Source organism: Chlamydotis macqueenii, chromosome 20 (assembly GCF_036417535.1).
Source record: "Chlamydotis macqueenii isolate bChlMac1 chromosome 20, bChlMac1.mat, whole genome shotgun sequence".
NCBI lineage: Eukaryota > Metazoa > Chordata > Aves > Otidiformes > Otididae > Chlamydotis > Chlamydotis macqueenii.
Window position 1 is genome coordinate 9,830,971 of NC_141575.1, and position 19,277 is coordinate 9,850,247.

The 19,277-nt window shown below is 55.0% G+C and overlaps 1 protein-coding gene across 3 annotated transcripts in view; it reads left to right on the forward strand.

Annotated features, from left to right (window-relative positions):
- Positions 1-19,239, forward strand: part of WHRN (whirlin) — a 50,653-nt gene extending 31,414 nt beyond the window's left edge. For 2 of the 3 annotated variants that reach the window (XM_086763715.1, XM_086763717.1), the window contains exons 4-13: positions 6,096-6,298; positions 6,688-6,724; positions 8,030-8,242; positions 8,578-8,790; positions 10,573-10,605; positions 14,392-14,463; positions 14,862-15,453; positions 17,132-17,310; positions 17,978-18,100; positions 18,528-19,239. In XM_086763715.1, coding sequence (XP_086619841.1) covers positions 6,096-6,298; positions 6,688-6,724; positions 8,030-8,242; positions 8,578-8,790; positions 10,573-10,605; positions 14,392-14,463; positions 14,862-15,453; positions 17,132-17,310; positions 17,978-18,100; positions 18,528-18,710 — 1,848 coding nt within the window. In that variant the 3' untranslated portion in view covers positions 18,711-19,239. The remainder of the gene's footprint in view (positions 1-6,095; positions 6,299-6,687; positions 6,725-8,029; positions 8,243-8,577; positions 8,791-10,572; positions 10,606-14,391; positions 14,464-14,861; positions 15,454-17,131; positions 17,311-17,977; positions 18,101-18,527) is intronic. The other variant, XM_086763716.1, reaches the window with a different exon arrangement.
- The last annotated feature ends 38 nt before the right edge of the window (positions 19,240-19,277 follow it).

Consider the following 19,277-nt stretch of genomic DNA (forward strand, 5'->3'; position numbering starts at 1 on the left):
CCCTATTAGCCCTGTTATTCCCAGCTCAATTTGGTGTCATTTAACATTAACTCATGTTTAAAATCTCTCACCTGCTTTTCTGTCTGTGCGACTGAATTTCTCCCAGAGCCAATTTTGATTTTTATTTTAATAGACTTTAGGTGCTCAGAACCCTTGTCTTAAGCCCATTAAGTTTCTCTTCACTGCACCTCCCTTTCCCACGTTATTCCCTCTGTCTCCAGGAGGACAAGCAGCCAAGCCCACCGGCGAGGTGTGTTATTTCTGAGCTCCGCTTTTCGTCTGTGCTCTCACCTTTTGCATGTCGTGTTCAGCCTCTGCATTTCAGGCCAGATTTTTCCCCGGGAAGTGAGAATAATCCTGTTTTCAGAAGCACTCAGCAGGTCCTGTTGTGTCCTCCCACAATTCGCTGAGCAGAACGGAAAACTTGTTCCTGAAATATCCAGGGCAATAATCTTTCTGGGTGTTTTATCGTAACTTTTTGGTGTCTTATTTTATTATCTGCTGATCTGGAGCTCTGCATACAGCAAATAATTTTCCAGGGTCAACTTTTATTTTAGTAGCTAGTTCTTTCGCGTCTCTGCACTCTTTTGTTACCTTTTCAGTTGTCCTTGACTTAGGGGGAAAAACATAATTATTATCTATGTTAATTAGAAAAAAATCCTTTCTAGTTCTAATAGGAGTCTTATCATCAAGATAGGCTGATTTGGAGGCATTTGGGCTGCCAACGATTCCCTTATCTACCCTTCACCAGCAATTATTTCAATTATTTTTGCAGGGTTTGTTTTTTTTTTTTTTTTCTCCCTGCATGAGGTGTTCAAACTTATCCAAGCATTTTGTAGCTGGTTGTTCTCACCCGGTGTTAATATTCTGGCAGCACCAGAGCACAAGAGACCAGAGAGCCATGAAAGACTTTGAATAGATGCTGAGGCAGCGATGAAGGACAGACAGACAGAAGTCTGGGGCTCCTCTGGGCTCCCCGATACGGTGAGGGCTTGCTGGGTTCCTTTTCATCCGCTCTTGAAAGGAGAAACTAAAGAAAGGTTGTTAAATCTGTGTAACTGTCTTGAACAAAAAATAATGAAAATTTAATCCCTGATATGGAAAACTATTAAAAGATTCATAATTGCAATAAAAGTATCTAATCAAATTTGGGTTTTCATTGTTTCAGTGCTGCAGTGAGCCTGATGCTCCTTATTTTAGAAGCAAAATCCTCTCCAGTGGATTGCTCAGTGAGTTAGAAAGACCTGGGAGATCATGCTCGCTGCACCTGAATGTGTGTTTCTCTCAGCGGTTTAGGCGCATGCATAATTTACCCTCCCTGTTCGGTTGGTGGCCAGCAATTTTGTGATTGTTGGTTTAAAGCTGACAGAGCTCAAAGGGAACCTGAGATATTTGTGGAGTCTGGTTGGGAGTGTGGTCAGTTGTGTTATTTGCCTTCCCTTGGGCTCCCTCCCTCCCTTCCCATTCCTTGGTGTCCGTGTCAGCTCAGGTGGGGCTGGCTGCCTCTGGCTCTCTCTGCAGCTGGTTCACAGAGGTGAGGTTGGCTCCAGGCTGTTTTTCTTTCAAACTAGGGAAGTTTCATATCCCTAGCCTATGATCTTGACAACCGATCTGTGCTCCGCAGTCTGCTGGGGTAGGTGTGAGTATCCCACCCTGATGCAGCTTGGATGTGCGCTCTCTCCCTTCCAGCCAGCCGGTGCGAAGGGTCCCCGTCCGTGGTCATGACCTGCCAGGTCCGACCTGTACCAGTGCTGTGTCTCGTCCTTCCACAGGGAAAGTCAGAGGAGAGGAAGGCCAGCCTTCAGAGCGGTGGCTCTGCTGCAGGACCTGTTGCTTTGAGGGTCTTACTGGAGCAGGGGATGGTGCCAACACCAGTGGCTGTTGCAATGCATCTGCCATGTGCTCCCTCTTCCCTTCGAGCTGCAGCCTTACATCAGCCCAGCCTGAAGGAATCAACTTGCCTCTTGGCTGGCCGTAGGACTTTGGGTTTCTCTCTTACCTACACCATTTCTTTTGCCTTGTCGGCTCTCCTGCTGCCCCTGAAGACAGCAAGCAGAGAGTGGTGTCGGTGGGGACTGGGTCTTCTGTGCTGCCACAGCCCTTGCTGTCCACCAGCACCACTGTTTGTCACGTAGGAAGGAACTGTCCCCAGCAGAAGGAGGGAAATCTGCTCGAGGTCACTGGACAGAGCTGAATGCAGAACCGAGCTCTGCTGCATCCGAGCTGCATCTCGTGCTTTTACTCCAGGTCCTTTTCTCCTATTGATGCCATTCAGAGCATCCTTCCAGCCTCACTGAGCATCCTCTGTCCTTTCATCAGAGGGAAGGGTAAACAAGAGCCCTTCTCTGGCTTCTCATTATTGCCAGCATTGTTTTGTATAGCTCCATCAAGCATTTCACACGTTATCTCCTCTCTAAATTTAACGAGCCTAATCTTTTCGATCTGTCCTTTCACAGGCACCTTTGTCTGTCACTAATCATTTCTGTTCCCTTCTCTAGAACTTTTCTCTCTGCATCTCCTTGCTGAGCAGGCAGAGATGTACCCAGGGAATGGACTCACAGCAGGGTCACATATTCACATTGATATTGCTGTGACACTGGTTTGAGTTATTCTTGATGTGTTTCTTATCACAGCTGCTCATCACGTGTTGCTGTTGCAGGCTTCCTTGATCATTCTCAAATCACAGCTGTACCCTCAGCAAAGTGGTCCATGAGTTATTGGTTTATATTCTTTCACCTTTGTCCTCTCTGGTCATTCAAGAAGTGTCAGTCGCATCTCAGCCAGCTGCAAAGCCCTGCCTGGTTCTTCAGAGCACCTTTCCGAGCCCCTTCTGACACCTCTAGTCTGAACATTTAGTGTTGCTGGTGTATCTTGGCTTCCTCCTGGACTCACCCTCACACTTCAGGCATCTTAGGATTTTCTTCCCCACCTTCTGGATGTTCATTGACACTCAGATTCTCCTTTTCCTTTGCATCTCTTTATTGCTTCCCAGGGAGTTCCTGTGCCATCTCTCCCTCTGCACCTACATTTGCAAGGCCAGAGTAGCAGAAAGGTCTCCAATAGGACCCTCCGTGGCCCTGCAGCGGGCAGGGGATTTCTTCTGCCCTCCCCTGGAAATCAGGCTGGAGTGGGTGAAGTGCTCCTGGAGTTTTGTGCTGCTCTGAGGCCGTGCCACCTCTCTGCTGTCACGATGGCCACCAGGACAGTCCTGGGGCTTCCTGCCCTCTCACAGCAGCTGCCTGACCCTGGAGCCCTGTGGGAAGTGGGATGAGAGAGCTGGACCAGCTGAAAGCCAACCCTCTGAGAGGCAGCCCTGGGTTTGTCAGATCCGTTAACGGAGCCGAGTCACTACTGTGGGACAGCTGAGCCGGATGGGAAGAGCCAGACTGTCCTTGGAAGCAGCCTTGTGTTGATCAGCTAGCGCTTTGACAGTCTTCACCTGCATGGAGGGGACTCCCCAGTGCTCTGCAGCCTCTATGCAGATCATGGCTCCAAGAGTTTCTCCAGGCTCCTGTGTCCTGGGTTGGTTTTGCAATGAGGCCAGAGGGCCTGGTGCCTGGCACTTGGCGACTGGGAGAGCAGGCCCAGGGCCCCTCTAAAAGGCACCAGGAATTTTCTTTAAGACTCATTTCAAAACAAAATAAAATGTTAAAGTAATTAAACTGCTGCAGTCTCCCCTTGAGGGAGAAGCATCATTCGAGGTAATGATGTTTTTCTTTGCTGTTGAGCCACCTTTGCTCTACAGCAGTCTGTCCGGGCGGTCCCCTCGTGCCACAGGAGTATAAAAAACCTGGCAGAGGTGGGATGCTGAGACCACAGCACCGCAGAGTATGGGAGGGACCCATGGGGCTGGGTCACATCCTCTGCTTTGATGGCAGCTCCAGATGGAAACCCTGTGTCTGAAACGGTCAGTCATGCTGCTGTACGACCCTGGCTTGTGCTCCAGGTTGTGCCCTGCTCCCTTGGCTGGTTATGCTGCAGCTGGGACAGCCTCTCGCCGCTGAGTAACTGTCCCTGAATGTGGCTGCTGGCAGGATCAGACCCTGCTCATGGAACACCCTCACCCCAGCAGGACTCTTAGGACTGGGATTTGCATCAGTGTCAGACAGCCCGAGGTGGGTTAGTGGCTCTCGAGAGCACAGAGCCGGAGTCCTGCTGCTGCTGTTACCTCTGACAGAGCCTTGCTGTGAGTCGTGTTCACTTCTGCCACCCAGGGACTCTCCAGCAGCTTGCTCTTCTTCTCTCTGCTTGATTTCTCATCACCTCTTGGGTGGTCTGAACAGTTTCTGTCACACCACGGACCTCGAGGCAGCCAGAGTTCTGATCAGGGGTCTTCCCTGGCCCAAGCAGAAGTGATTCTCTCTCTTTTCTTCCCCATTCTTGTGCTCTCTCTGCCGAGGCTGTCCTCATGGGGATGCCTGGAGAAGCCACGGTCGGGTTTTATCAGCCCTGTACCCAACACCATGACATGGCCGCTCTGCCCTTCATTCCCATCAGCCCGTCACCGAATGTACTCGTGGAAAGGAAACGCTGTGCCAGGAAGGCAAAGTGAGAGCAGTGGGTGCCTTGACAGGAGTCCTGCTAGCTTTGAAGCCTGGATGGTGGTTGGATTGACCATCTGGATGCCAGAGGCATAGCACAGGCTAGCAGAAACCGAGTGGGAGTGTGCACGCAAGTGTGCAAGTGGCCCATATGTGTATCAATCCCACTGCCGCAGCCCGCGGCCTTCTTCCATCTCAGCTGGGAACACTGTGCCTGGAGAGTCGCTGATGCAAGCTCTGGCCCTGTGCTCTTGTGAGCTTCAGCACGTCTCTAGCGTGTAACAGAGGCAATGTCCAAGTGTGGGGGCTGTGCTGTGGTTTGTGGATCAGCTCCTGCCTCCTCGGACCAGCAACTGGCCTCCCTTCCTTGCTGGAACCATTGTCAGATCTCTTGTGCTTTATGCTGGGCTGAGCTTTGCTGGTGGAACTCCTGATGTCCACTTTCACCCCAGCAAAGTTCTGGGTAGCACTGGGGGAAACTTGGGTGACAGCAGTGTCACAGCCCACCATATGGACTTGGCAGTTAATCATGGTTGGTTGGTTAATCATGGTTAATCATGGCTTCGCACTGGAGTAAGGGTCTGGAGAAGGAATCCCAGTCCTCTGAGGCTTCCTTAAACCAGCAACAGCATGAGATGGACTGGACAGAGAGGATCGTATTGACTTTCTGTGTTATTATCTTGGAAATTCTCCCCTCTCCCTCTTTTCTCCTCTTCTCCTCCAAGATGGAGAATATCTCATTCTGCTTGCAGTGCAGCGTAAAGAAAATAAGACTGTGTTTTGGCAGAGCTGAACAGAAGCCCATGGTTAAGAAAAGACATGAAAGCAGTTTCAAATCGGTGGCTTCTCAGAAGCAGGGTGAATTGTGACACAGGAGTGAGGAGGAGTGGCACAATGCCCTAGGAGCAAAGAGAGAGAGGACCTGGGATGAAGGGGAAATGCCAGATGAATGCTGTGTCTCGAACATGGCCAGGCTGTCAGGGAAGCTCCTGGTTACAGCAGAGGCACTGGCCACACAATGAAAGCTCTCCAGAGCAGCTGGAGAGGAAGTAGGAGGAGAGGAGAGATCAAACCCAGCTGTCTCAGACCTCGCAGTTTACAGAGTGTTGGAGACTGGTGAGACGCTGGAGTTGAACCCTCCCTGCTGCACGCAGAGATCTGAAGTCTGGGGCTTCTGCAGATGGTTCCTGGCCTCCTGGATCAGCAGGAGTGATCAGGGCTGGCAGTCTTGATATTCTTTGGGGGCTGTTTTAACCCAGTTGGTCTCAGATCTAGTTAATGGAGGAGACTGGGCAGACAAGTCTGACTTGAGATCCTAAACAGGCTCCTCCGCGCTTCACAGCCTGGTCCTTTACTGGCTGTCAGCTTGAGTGCTTGGTCTTCAGCCACCAGTACTTGGCCCCTCTCCCTTATTTTTCTTGATCCCTACAATTGCTGTGTCCCTAGTTTGGTGGTGGGTTAGACTGAGACCCACTCCCTGGTGGGAGAGGAAGGCATATTCCTATCAGTAAAGCCCCCAGGGCCTGCCAGGCTCACCCCATCCTGACTCTGCAGGTAGGAGACCAGATCCTGGAGGTGAACGGCAGGAGTTTCCTCAGCATCCCCCACGATGAGGCTGTGAAGCTGCTCAAGTCTTCCCGCCACCTCATCATGACGGTGAAGGACATCGGGAGGCTGCCCCACGCCCGCACCACGGTGGACGAGACCAGGTGGATAGCAAGCTCCCAGATCGGAGAGACCCTCGTCAACTCAGCAGGGTATGTGCTTGGGACACCCTGTACAAGCTTGCTGCATGGGTCTGTCCCCTCGGAGCTGCCACAGGGTACACGCGGTCACCTGGGGTGGGTGTGGAGCCCCAGCACGTGAAATGGTGGCAGCCTGATTGCAGTGTCATGGGCAACCTGGTGATGGGAGCACCCTCAGTGCTTGGGTGTGTGGCCCCCATATCCAGTGCTCAGAAGACAACATCTCTGGCCTGTGAGGTGGACCAGGTGTGGACAACGTGCTGCTGCCCCTTCTCTGTTCTCTCAAGCCTGAGGCTCTTAGCTTATAGGCGCAGAGAGGAGAGCACGTAACAGATCTGGTGTGGGCCTCAGGTGATGGGCATGTGGTGCTCAGTGCTAACTGATCTTCTCCCTCCTTGCAGGGCAGTGGGCGACCATGCTGCAGAGGCGACAGCCAGGGTAAGAGACACCAGGCCTTCCTAATGCCTTGTGAAAAAATCACCATTATTGCCTCTCATTTTCCATGGAAGGGAGGGCTTTGTGCTCCTGATTAGGAAAGGGCTGCTAGTTTTCTGAGAACCAGTGGGTTTGAACTGGTCCTAGCCTTTCTCCTCCCCACCTCGTGTTGCCAGCTGTGTTTGTACAGTGACATAATGGGGACCCCCACTCCTGTGCCACTGGTGGGTTGGTTCTGCAGCATACCTGGTGCCTCCTAGCCTGGGAACGATCACATGGATGGGTGAGGGGCAATGATCGCACACGGGTGAGGACTGTGGGGACCCCCTCCACCCTGTAGGAGAGACCATGATGCCGCTGTTTCTGGGCCCTGACAGCTCCTGGGATTTTTCCTGCCCTGAAGCAGAGCGGAGCCAGCCCTCTCCACACCAGCGGGTGGCAGGGATGTACCCAGTGCTGTGGCTGCAGCTCGGTGCCAGCGTGTCTTCTCCAAACACCTTTTTGCAAAGTTTTTTCCTTTCTTTTAAATGGAAATGAAGCGGCAGGGTTTCACAGGTGACTCTCGCTGATAACGGCTTTGTGCTGTTTGCTTGCAAAACATGCTCCCCAGCCTCAGCTCCTCTCGGTGTCTCTGGGATAGTCAGGGTCCTGTCTAGCTCCATACCCCTGAGCTGACTGCACCAGCCCTGCCTGGGAGGGAAACAGGAAGGACCTCCTCTTAGAAATACCTCTCAAAGCAAAAAGCCTTTCGTCTGCAGCCAGACATGTCTCTCCCTGGGACTCCTTTGGTTGCCAGTGGCTCTTGCTTCACCAGGGTCGGCTTTGAGATTGCGGTGGGGGCAAATGTGCCTTTTACACAAGATGGGAAGCCTGCTTCTCTCTTGTGGCCCCAGTTCCCACAGCTCTGCTGGGACGGAGTACAGCCTGCTGTTGAATTGGTAGCTGGGCAAGGGACAGCCTCCACGCTTGCCAAGCACAGCTGGGAAGCTGTTTTGTTTGTTTGGCTGGTGCTGCGTAAACTTATGGCCCTGGAGTGACCCAGCCAAGTAGTGACACTAAGTGAGTGGCCCTGCTGGTGAGGGTACCTCCTTCCAATCATTTTTGGCATTCTCCTTCCAGTCCCACTTTCCACAGGTAGCTGGGTGAGAGCAGAGGTCTGAGAAGCGGGTGGTTTGGGCTGGTAGGCAGAGCCCAGAGCAAGGGCGCAGTTCTTGCTGCCCGGCTCTCTCAGCAAAGAGAGAGCTGTCCTTCTCTCACCCGTTGATTTCTTGACATCCCAGGCCAAAGCCTGTCTCCTCTCTTCTGCAGCCTGTGTTTTACCGGGGCCTGGCCGGCTCCCAGGTGACGCTGAGCAGCATGGTGAACCAGACGCGCGTCATGCTGGAGGAACAGGCACGGCACCTGCTGAATGAACAGGAGCGGGCGACCATGGGGTACTACCTTGATGAGTATAAGGAAGGCAACATCTCCGTGGATGCTCTGGTCATGGCGCTCTTCGAGCTACTCAACACGCATGCGAAGGTGAGGCCCACACCAAGGTCAGGGACAGTTTCTGGTACCTGGTGGACTGAACAGAGCCGCTGTCACGGTGTGGCTCGGTGCCTCCAAGGTTATCTGCTCAGGGCCAAGGGTGAGGGTATGAAAGCAAAACCCAGATGTAGGGTGTTTTGGGGGATACAGGCTGGTGTTCAGTGGCAGAGGAGCTTCTAGTAAAGTTGAGGACCAAACCTCCTGTTGCATTACCAGCTAGTACATCTCATTACCACTGTTGAACAGTGTGGGAGGATGGGTCTTCACCTCCCCAGGAACATGGTTGTGCTCCAACCTCTCTTTGGTTGTCTGTCTGCCTGGCCCAGTTCTCACTGCTTTCAGAGGTGCGGGGCGTGATCTCCCCGCAAGACCTCGACCGCTTCGACAACCTGGTGCTGAAGAGAGAGATCGAGTCCATGAAGGCTCGACAGCCCTCGGGGCCCAGCATCGGCACTGACTCCTACTCCATGATGTCCTACAGCGACACCGTCTCTTCCTCCAGCAGCCACTTCACTGCCACCACGGTCAGCTCAGCCCGGGTAAGCCCCTCCTGCCTGTTCCTTTTTCTTTCAGCACCTACAACAAACTCACAGCCCTGGAGCTATAAAGGCGTTTCACAACACAGGAAACCCTGTGCAGTCTGCTTCCCTGATGGATTCTCCCAAAGTTTTTTTTCTTTTCCTTGTGGGCTGGGTGCAATAACGTGATTTGTAGGTGCGGTAAGGTGATGCTGTGACACGGGCTTGGTATCTCTGTGCCCTTGAGACTGAGATGCTAAGGTCCTCTGCATGGGGGCTGGGCCTGGTGCTAAGTGTCACTTTGTCCCCAGCGAGGGAGGAGGTCTGCCTCCCTTCCGGGACCTCCGCTGCGCGGTGTGAGCTGCATTCCCAGAGAAACTGCAGCAACTAGACACCATGCCTGCTGCTGTTCACCAGCTCTGACCGTTGCTTTTAAATCACCTCCTTAAAGAGCTGGCTGCGTGCGCCGTGTCCCCGCGGGGACCGCAGCAGCCAGGCCAGCTGCATCCTGCCCCAGCCCCTGCCTGCTCTCCAGCGTTCACTGGCAGCACTCCCACGTCTCTGCCAGGCCCTCGTTGCACACACCATCTAATTAAGTTATCGTAATCACCTCAGAGCGTGCAGGCACACAGCCCCAAAATTAATTTCCTAGCCATAAAATGCCTTTCATCATAAATGCATTAGCAACCTTGGAAATTAAAACTTTCATGAAAAGAAGGGATGACAGCGGGCTTTCCGCTAGTTCGACAGCGTGCGAACCAGCCCGTGGCCAAGGTGAGCGGGATCGGGCTGCAGAGGGCCCAGGCAACGTGGCTCCTTTCCTGGGACTGTGCCTGCCTGCGCAGTTTGGTCCAGCTTCCCGAGAGGCCTTGGGGAGTTTCAGAGCACCAGAGCGGTGTTTTTGTCCCATTGACTTAGCAAATACCCGTAGGAAAGCCGTCTGCTCTGTTTGGGATGGGTCACAGTGAGATCCTTTCTGGATCAGGATAAGCAAGGTGAGTTTTACGCTGCTCTCCAAAGGCCGGCTGGGAAAATCCTTCCAAGGTGTCAGAGGGCTAACACAGCTCTGCCAGGACTCGCGCGCTGAGCGTGACGCCCTGTTCTCAGGCTATCCCCGTGCCTGGGGCTGTACCACTGTGCTCTTCCCCCTGCTCTGTGACAGCACGTGTGGCTGCCTGGCCTGGTGTGTGAGCGGTGGCCCCACCTGGCACTCAGGTGGTCAGGGAGGGAGACCAGGGGGCTCTTCTGGCATAGAGAAGAGAGTAGGCACCATCTGGTGGGCACTGTTTTAAAAGCTTCTTTCTTCAAGAACATGTGTCCCGCGGTCATGCTGCAAGTCCTCCTCGGCAGTGTGGCATCTCTTTCGGTGGGTGTGAGAACCTGCACCCCTCTGAGCTCTGCCTGGGGCTCCCTAACGCTGGAGATGGAGAGGGAGCTGGAGATGGGTGCCACCACTGTGTGCTAAAGCAACTGCCAAGCAAAGAGCTCTGGCTTGTGGTGGATGGCGGCTTCTCTCTGCTCGCAGGAGAGAGAGAAGAGGGGCAGAGCTCCCAAGCTGTTTGCTCTGCCCTGTGCCCCTGCTGCGGTTCCCGTCCCCAGCAGCTCTGGCAGGAGGGGCTCCTTCAGCCTTCACATTCAGCACTGGGTGCAGCTGGATGTGGATTCTGCAGGGTGGGCTTTGGGGGGAGGAGGGATGCGTTGTGCAGGGATTTGCTTGTCTCGCTCATTTGTTCTGCATCCTCCCTGATGTTGTTTTCGCTTTTGTGCTTGTTTTAAACTGCTGTTCCCCTCGCACGTCCCCAGGAGCGGCTCTTGTGGCTAATAGACCTGATGGAGGTAGGGGCTGGCAGCGCGACGCGGAGCTCGAGTGCTGCGGTTGCCATAGTAGACGGGTTGAGAGCGCGTGCGAATGTGCGGCGGGTGGGAGGCGGAGTACAGGCTGTCCAGGGGCCAGCATGCGACTCAGCCGCGTGAACAGCCACCTCGTTTCACCCAGCTCAGCCTTTTCTTCCTGCGGCTCTGCTGAGCCGTTCCGGGATCCCTCTCCCCAGCTCAGCAGCGTGGCTGCAAGCCTTGGTGCCACAGCGCAAACAAGACCCCCCTGAACCCAACCCAGCTGGTACCGCTGTCCTGCTTGCGCTGAAACCCTGGGTGCCACTGACAGCTCAGGGCTGCCCTTCCTGCCTTGTTGCCTGCTCTACCTGCTGCTGTGCGGTTTTCCTGTATGGGCACCCTGGCTAAATACCAGTAGGCTGGTCACATCCCGTCGTCCATCCTGAGGGATAGGGCAGAATTTTCCGTAGGGTCTGCAAAAATCTGTACTCCAGTGCAGGAGGGGTCAGCGTACTCACGTCGTGCTGTTCAGCCTTGGAGGAATCCTCACACAGACTTCAGAGAGGCTAGACATGGATGTAGGGAAAGCCTCAGAAATCCCTCTGTCATAACAGAGCTCTTCGTTGGGATGGGGCTGGGAAGAGCTGCAAGCTCGTCCTCTGCAGTGCAGCTCGGTGCTGCGGAGTGCATGCCTCCCCCTTGTCTGGAAGGACATCCCAGGGGTCAGCGGGTTGAGCACACGCAGCAAGTGATGGAGCTGAGAGCTGCTGGTACGGCCTTGGGAGAGAGGACTTCTGGTAGCAAGGCCATGGGCTCTGGGGCTCCTCCAGCCCTGCAGTTGCCTTCTGGGGTGGGAGAGGGAAGGGGGGAGAGGAGGAAGGCTGGGCTTGTTCTCAGACTCGCACAGTCATTCAAATTTTAAACCCTGGAGGAGTCAGGCTGAGTTGCTCTGCAGAGCTCTTCTTATCAGTAACTGGAAAATAAGGGACTCATTTGGAGCTGTGAGGTTAATTAAAGGTTGGGTTGTATTCCCCAGGGAGGTGGCAATTTCTCCACCACTTAATCTGCGAATAGGAACTGGCTGCCTGGCTGAAAGATGCTCTCCAGCTCCATCGCTCCTGCCGTGGACTCCGGGCAAGATAGGAAGGACGAAAGTTTTCTGGCTGCACCCTGCAGAGGGGCTGGAAGGGCCTCACCTGGCCTCCAGTTTCTATAACTAGAAAATAGATGGGGTAAAGGAGCAGCAAGTCAGTAGGAGGGAACTCCTCAAAAAAAATACTAATTTTTCAGAGCAGTGGCACATGGCTGTGATGGATCTTTCAAGGGAAATCCAGGAAAGCAGTCTTAAAATAGCCAATTCCTGAAAGCAAATGTGCTCAGCTTAAAAGCCATTACAGTTTATAGCCCAGAGCAATTTCCATTTAATTGCTTTTGCCCCCAAAGTGCTAAGCTTGGGGAAAGGCAAATCTCCTGCTTGCACACTTCAGCAGAAAAAAAGTGCCCTGAAGATGAGCGGTGTGGTGTCCTTGGCTGCCCAGGGAGAGCAGAGCCAGGGCAGCGGGGTTAGGGCCACCTCACTGGGCTGGCAGGGAGGGCGCGGGGCGCAGCTGGCTGTGCCCACCCTCTGTTTGCCAGGATTCAAATTTCAGTGGGGATTGGCCCCAGCTACGAGGCCAGGGCTAGGACACAGCTCATGATGGGCTCTGAGGTGGGCTTGATGCCGTGGGGATGGGCAAAGAGTTCAGTGGCAGCACTGGGGAGGTGGCACTGGCAGATTTTAGAGGGGCACCAGAGAGACTCTTCTCTTTTTAGTGGCGACGTAACTCTGACTGTTTGACATCAGGCTGCTCCCAGTCCTCGTTCATCTGCTAAGAGCTTAGTGAACTCTTGGAGGCAGGTTGGGGCTGGAGAAGGAGGAATTAGGGCCACAGCTGAGACCCAGAGGTGGCCAGGCTGGTCCTGAAATGCCACCGTCTCCGCCTTGGCTCCTTTCTCGCACACACAGCCGTTTGGCTGGATTAAAGGCTGCGGGCAGCATCTGGAGGTGGGCTGGTGCAGGAGGAGGGGGGATACTTGGGCAGCTTTCTGCAGAGCACCTTTCTCCTTAGAGGAAATGACAGCGAAAGGAGGGAGAGCTGCGATGAGCGCACTGGTGCAGTGTGGTGCAGTTTCCCCCGCACTGCATTTTGTTGGGCTGAGCATCTCTGCTCCTTGGCATCATTCAGGGATATGATGGCTCTCAAGTTTTTAAACTCATTGGCACTTTGATCAGATCTGAAGACCTATTGCTAATGCACGCACAGCCCGGAGATTTTCATGATCATTTTAATCCATATGAAGGCAGGCCGCTTTTGAAATAGCCCTACCTGCCCCTTCGTCCAGCCTCAGACGTGGTGTCACTCCGTCCTTCCGGGCAGGGCTTGGATTTGCACGGTCCTGTGGCGTGTCAGGTCTGGCTAAAGCCTGTTCTCTGTTGCTGCCACCATGTGTTTCAGCCAAATCTGTCTTCTGCCCTGGCTTGCCGCACCGTCAGCAACCTAAGAAAAGGTAGGGGATGTTTCTCTGCCTTCATGTTGGGTTAACTGATGATGAAATCAGCCTTCGTGAGAGGAAAGAGCGGTTTCCCAAGCTAATACTTTACCTGTCACACTCTGAACAAGCCATTTCTTTCAGTTCTCATTCTCCAGGGTTCCTTCTGAAGCCACAGAGATAAAAGCACTTTCTGTCAATGTTTTGCTGCTTCTCTAATGCTCTTAATTGTCTCTCGTGTCTATTTTGGGATGCTAGCATCTTACAGGCACAGCAGCAGCCTCCAGCAGATGGGGGAAATGCAGATACACCAGCGTTTCAACTAATCAGTTGTTTACCCTACAATAAATAACACGCAGTTAAACACAAACTGTACCCTGCTCATTCCAGCAGAAATGAACAAACATCCCTGGGAACGTGACCCAAACGAAGTACCCCCGTGCTGAGCAGCAGCAGCGCCTCTCCAGAGCGGGAGTTACTGTGGGAGGGGGGTGCTGAGTCTGGGTTTGCTCTTGCAGGGGAACCAGGCGGAGCTGGGGATGGTTTGCCAGGGCAGAGCTCCACACCCAGCCTCCTCTGCAAACCCCAAATCTGCCATCCTTGCTGTTATTTAGCCAGGGTGCCTGTTTGCTCTGCTTCACTGTACCCAACGTCCTCTCCTTGGGTCTGTCCTGACTGACAGCTGCCCCTGTGCAGACAGACCCACAGATTCCTGCAGCCTTTCTTGATTTCTAGAGTTGTGATGTGTTCAGAGCTGTGCTCTGATGTTTTCTAATGATATTTTGACTCACAAGGGGAACGCAGCGGCTTCTATTTGCATCTGAGACCGACTGCTCTAGTTTGCAAGGGAGGGAAGGTTAAAACTTTTTCATTGCCCTTGTTCCTGGAAAGATCCAGGTATTGAACCTGCAACCCTCAGAGCTGGTTCCTCCGCTCCCTCCCAATTAAACCTGAGGAGCTGAGATTTGAGTTAAGAGGAGCACGCTCCTCCGCTACAGGGGAAATTGCCCTGGTAGGTCAGGTTCACGGCGTGCTTTGGGTACGTGTCTTGGCTTGGGAGGGTTGGTTTCCCAACCAAGTTGCTTTGCTCATGTGTGTGAGTCTCTAGGAAACCTCCCAGGAAACCAAAAGCTTTGAGTGAAAGACTGGCCTTGCGTGGGGGTTTGGGCGATGCCCTGCATGTTTCCTATCGTGCTGGCACTGTGGTGGTTGCCCCTTGCTGCTGTGACCTGGTTTTCTCTTCCTTCTCTGCCCTATCAGAACACGTCGGAATTGGAGGGAGGTGGAGATGGCCACCAAAGTAGCATCAACACCCTGCCAGACATTTCCCTGGTAAGACGCTGTGCCATGCTGCTCTGCCTCGCGTGGGAGCTGGAGGCAAATTGATGATTTTGCCCCAGCTTCTGTAGCATTTTCTACATCACTTGCCCATGGATGTCACTGCAGTCACTGCAGCAAATTAATCAGACCAGTTAGGAAGAAGGATTCTGGCTATCTGAGTAAGAGTAGCATCTGTGTGAACCAGAGCAAAAGTTGGGTAGTTTGTCCTCTAATCGTCCTCATTTGTGAGTCATATTCTTATTGCCAATAAGGTCAGAAAGGCATTTCTCTGGAAATCAGCTTATTTTGCTGTGGTCACTGTAAGAAGGCGGGTGCAGGTGACTGTGGGCCTGGGGAAGTTCTTGCAGCTGAGCGTGGTGTCCTCAAGGCTTCTGTTCTTGGTCTGGCAGGATGACCTCTCCTCCTTCCCCGATGAACCACCCAACTTCAAGCCTCCGCCTCCTCCTTCAGCCCCTCAGATGCTGGACCCCTCTGCTGCCCAGAACAGGAACGCAGGGAAAGACAAGCGCCCTTCCTCTGAATCCTCTCAGTCAGGCCTCTTCTTCGTGGCCCCCCGAAACCCCACACCCCCTCCTAGCCACCCCGAGAAGGACACAGTCAGCATGAGCTCCACTGCTACCACATCCACCGAGGAGTCTGCCCCAAGCGCTATCTATGCCACGATTTCCCCGGCCCTGCACGGCTCCAGGCGGCAGATGGATGCCCAGCTCTCCTTGATCAGCCAGCGCCCCATCGGTCCCTTCCCCAGGGTCCAGTCCCCAACAAGGTTGAAGAGCCCAACCCTGGAGGGCCGCGCAGCCGGTGGGCTTCAGAGCCCTCCTTCCCCGTCCCCTCCTCCTCCTCCAGCCCACCCAGCACCCCCTCCGCCGGACAAGGGCAGCCCCCAGGCCATGGCCAACCAGCATTTCATCATGGTGGAGGTGCACCAGCCCAACAGCGAGCCCGACGTCAATGAAGTGAGGCCCTTGCCCCAGGCCAGAGGTGGGTGCGACGTTATCAGCCATGGGGTGAAAAAACCCTTCCTGGGGTGTTCCTCTAGAGACAAATGGGCGAAGAGATGGATGTCAAGGGCAGGAACTGGGGGAGGGAGTTGGAAGAGTAAGAGCTGCATCAGGCTGCAGGTCCCTGCCGGAGCACCAGGCTTGGGTGCAGGGTTTCCCTCTTGCCGTGGGGACGTGGGCCGGCAGCACGTGCCAGTGAGGAGTCACAGGGCGAAAACGTTGCCGTTTTGGTTCAAACTCCAGGTCAGTGGAGTGGGATAAAAGCCCCAGAGCCCGGATTGGTGCAGCGATGTGCTGGTGTTCAGTAGCTGGAGACTGGTTTGCTTTTTTTGTGGGTGAGTTTTCAGTTCAGAAAACAGCTTGGTAGCATCGTGGCAGAAAAAGTGAAACTCTAGGAAAGCACAGAAAGCATTCCACAGTGTTACCAGCAGCGGTGGTGTTCATCTCTGAGACAAAGCCCTCAGCCCTCGGTTTTGGCAATGCTGGAAGCCCTGCGAGGCCCGGGGCCCCATCAGTATTCCACACGCTCTTCGGAGCCTCCCCGGGTTCCCAGCGGCGATTCAGGCCGACCTTTACTGAACGACCCAGCTCTGTTGGGCGGTTGATTGCAACTTCTGTCTTGTGTGGGCTTTGCTGCCTTAGTTCGTAAAATCTGCTTCCAGGAGAGTTTTAAAAGAAAAAAAAAAAAAGAAGAAGAAGCAATTCTGAGAATTTTCTCATTAACTCTGGATTTTAGGGGAAAAAAAAAAAAAGTCTAATTGTGCCTACATTGAGCTTGGGAGTCAGATTTATCCTGAGCATATCCCAGAAAAAAAAAAGCAGTGGAAGTGAGGGAGGAGCCGTGCTGGGCTCCACAGGTCCCTCGGGAAATGGCTCCGGTCCAGCGGGAGTGGGACGGGTGGCCCCGGAGCCCTGAGGGTTCTCAGCTTTCGGCCGAGACCCGTGGGGGCTGCAGGTGCCCCTCAGCATCCCCCCTCGAAATGCCCCGTTTGCATCCGGGCTCCGTGGGACCCGATGCGAGGGGCACTGTCGCCCTCCTGTGGCAGCGTCCTCCCTCTGCAATTAATTAATTAATTAATTAATCCCGGGGTGATGGATGAGGGAATGGAGTGCCTCTCCGGCACTGAACAGAGGCCGCATCCTGCCCGAGGGGTGTCAGCAGTGTGACCCCAACTCCTCCAAGCGCCCGAGCCGCTTTCGCTACCCCCCAGCCCTCTCTGCGGGTGCTGTGGTTCCTGGCGCTCGCTTTCCAGAGGCAGAGTCTCCATCTGCGCTTGGTCCTCAGCCTCGAGGGGAGAAAGCTCCTACCTGGCAGCTCCTCTTTGCCTGGATCTGTCCCCATCTCTTCCCAGACCCTGGTGCTGAGGATGGGCTGGCTCAAACTGGCCTCTAGCAGGATCCCTGAGCTCACCGCCCTCTCCTTCCATCCCGGTTCGGGATCTGGGTTGGATCCTGGACCTGAGTTTGAGGCTGCAGCTCTGCTCTTCAGGAGGGATCCGCTTGGGAACCTCACTCTGAAGCACGGGTCTAAATCCCAGGGAACCTGCCCAGCCCTGGGAGTGGGTGAGGTGTCCTCCCGCTGGTACGTGGCCCCGTGGGTGCTCGGCTGGTCGCAGAGCCGCGCTGCCCGACCTCTAACAGCCCTCGTCTCTCCCCAGCCTCCACGCTCTCCCAGCTGTCGGACAGCGGGCAGACCCTCAGCGAGGACAGCGGGGTGGACATCGGGGAGGTCGAGATGAGCGGCAAGGACAAGAGCCGGCAGCCGGTCCCTGGGAAAAGCCGAAGCCTCAAGGAGGCTGCGAGGAGCGAGGGGGCGGCAGAAGGGGCCTCCAAGCCGGTGAGGCTGGGTGCCCAGGGGCCTCGGGGTGCTGCCGTTCATGGGAGGTGGGCGCCCGGGGCTGGCAAGGGGCAGTGCTGCTCCCCGATGCCTCATCCTGCCTCTGCCTGTGGGCAGCAACCCCTCTTGTGCTTCCGTGGGTTATTTACCCTCCTGTTTAACCAGCTGAGTCAGCTCGCTGGCGGGCTGAGCTGTGGGGAAGGGAGCCAGGAGCGGCGGAGAGGGGCCCTGTAGGGCTGATTCACTCCACCCTGGGTAAATCCGGCCCCTCCCAGCTCCAGCAAGCGGCTACTTGGGACATGGCAGAGTTCCTGGCTCTGAGGGGACAGCGGCAGGGCACAGCGTCCCCTGAGCGAGGTCACCTGGAAGGGAAGGTGACATCAGGTATCGGAAGAAAATTGGGGGTTTTGTGGTGGTGACAAGTTGAAGGGGCTAGGCAGGCAGCTGGAGAGCTGCTCTGCTCCTCCACAACGCCTTCCAGACTGGCACACGGTTGGGATTGTGGCCATGGGTGTCGGAGTCAGAGCAGGTGCGGGGAGCGTGTCTGTCCCCCTCCCGTGGAAACCTACCGTGGGTGAACCCCCTGCCACAGGGCCCCAGCCGAGAGAGCGCGGTGGGCAGACGGTGCCCAGCCTCCCTCGGCAGCGCTGCCGTCTCTTCCCCGCAGCCGGGGCTCCTGGAGCCCACGTCGTGTCTGATCCGAGTGTCCAAGAGCGCTCCGACCTTGGGGATCGCCATCGAGGGTGGAGCAAACACACGGCAGCCGCTGCCCCGCATCGTCACCATCCAGGTAGGGTGGGCTGAGAGCGGGAGAAACTCGATGCGTGTCCCATCCCTCTCCTCCCTGGACATCGGGAAAGCCCTTCAGCCTTTTTTCCGCTCAGATAGAGGATTGGGAAGGGGGAACAGCAGATGATAGCTGGGAAACTGAGCCCTTGGGAGCGGTTGTCCCCACACCGTTTCCTCTGCTGTTTTCTTGGGGCAAAATTCAAATTATTTACAGCAAAAGAAAGGCAGAGCTGACTGCGCCTCGGTTGGTTTTGGCCGTCCCAGCTGGCGCTGCGCTCCAGGAGCAAACCGGAGGGAAGCCAAATTCGTCCCCTCTGTTGAAAACGTGAAATGTTTCATTTCACGTTTTCCCAAAACCGCCTGTATTTCGTCGCTGGGTTGAGCCAGGGGGCGGTGGGAGCGTGAGCTTGACCACCTCTGTCCTGCAGCGCGGGGGCTCGGCGCACAACTGCGGGAAGCTGAAGGTGGGCCACGTCATTTTGGAAGTGAACGGCACGGGGCTACGGGGCAAAGAGCATCGGGAAGCCGCCTGTATCATCGCTGAAGCCTTTAAGCTGAAGGAAAAGGACTACATCGATTTCTTGGTCACAGAATTCAACGTCGCCCTTTAGAAACCCGAACTGGGTTTTTGGGAGCGTGGCTTGGGACAGGGGAGAGCCCGAACGGGGATGAAAGGCAGCGCCGAGGTGTGAAAGCGGCGTCCCACCACGCATAGCCCTCGCCCGCACGTACAGACACCCCCATCTCATCCCCAAATGTCCCCCCACCCACTGCAGGCTCTTACTGCCTGGGTAGGGCAGGCTGAGAACGGGCAGAAATCAGTGCGCATCCCTTCAAGCCCCCATCCCTGGCCTCTCTGGGGTGAGGGGAGCTGCCCTTCGGGGACACCCTTTCCCCCTCGGCCAGGTTGGGCGGAAATCTGGGTGTCCCCGCTGTATCTGAGTGCCACACGCAGAGCAAGGCGGGCCCGTGGCTGGAGGGTTTTGCGGGTGGCACGGGCCACGGGCGGGGATGTGGAGAGAGCGACCGGAGGCCTTGTAAATTGCTGGCAACGTCGTCGTATTTATATAGACAGAGCTTGTGCTTTTAATTTTTCAATAAATCGGTCAGGTTAGAAAAAGGCTGTGGTTGAGGGGCGCGGTTCTTCGAGGCTGGGACGCGGAGGGGGGTACAGGGAG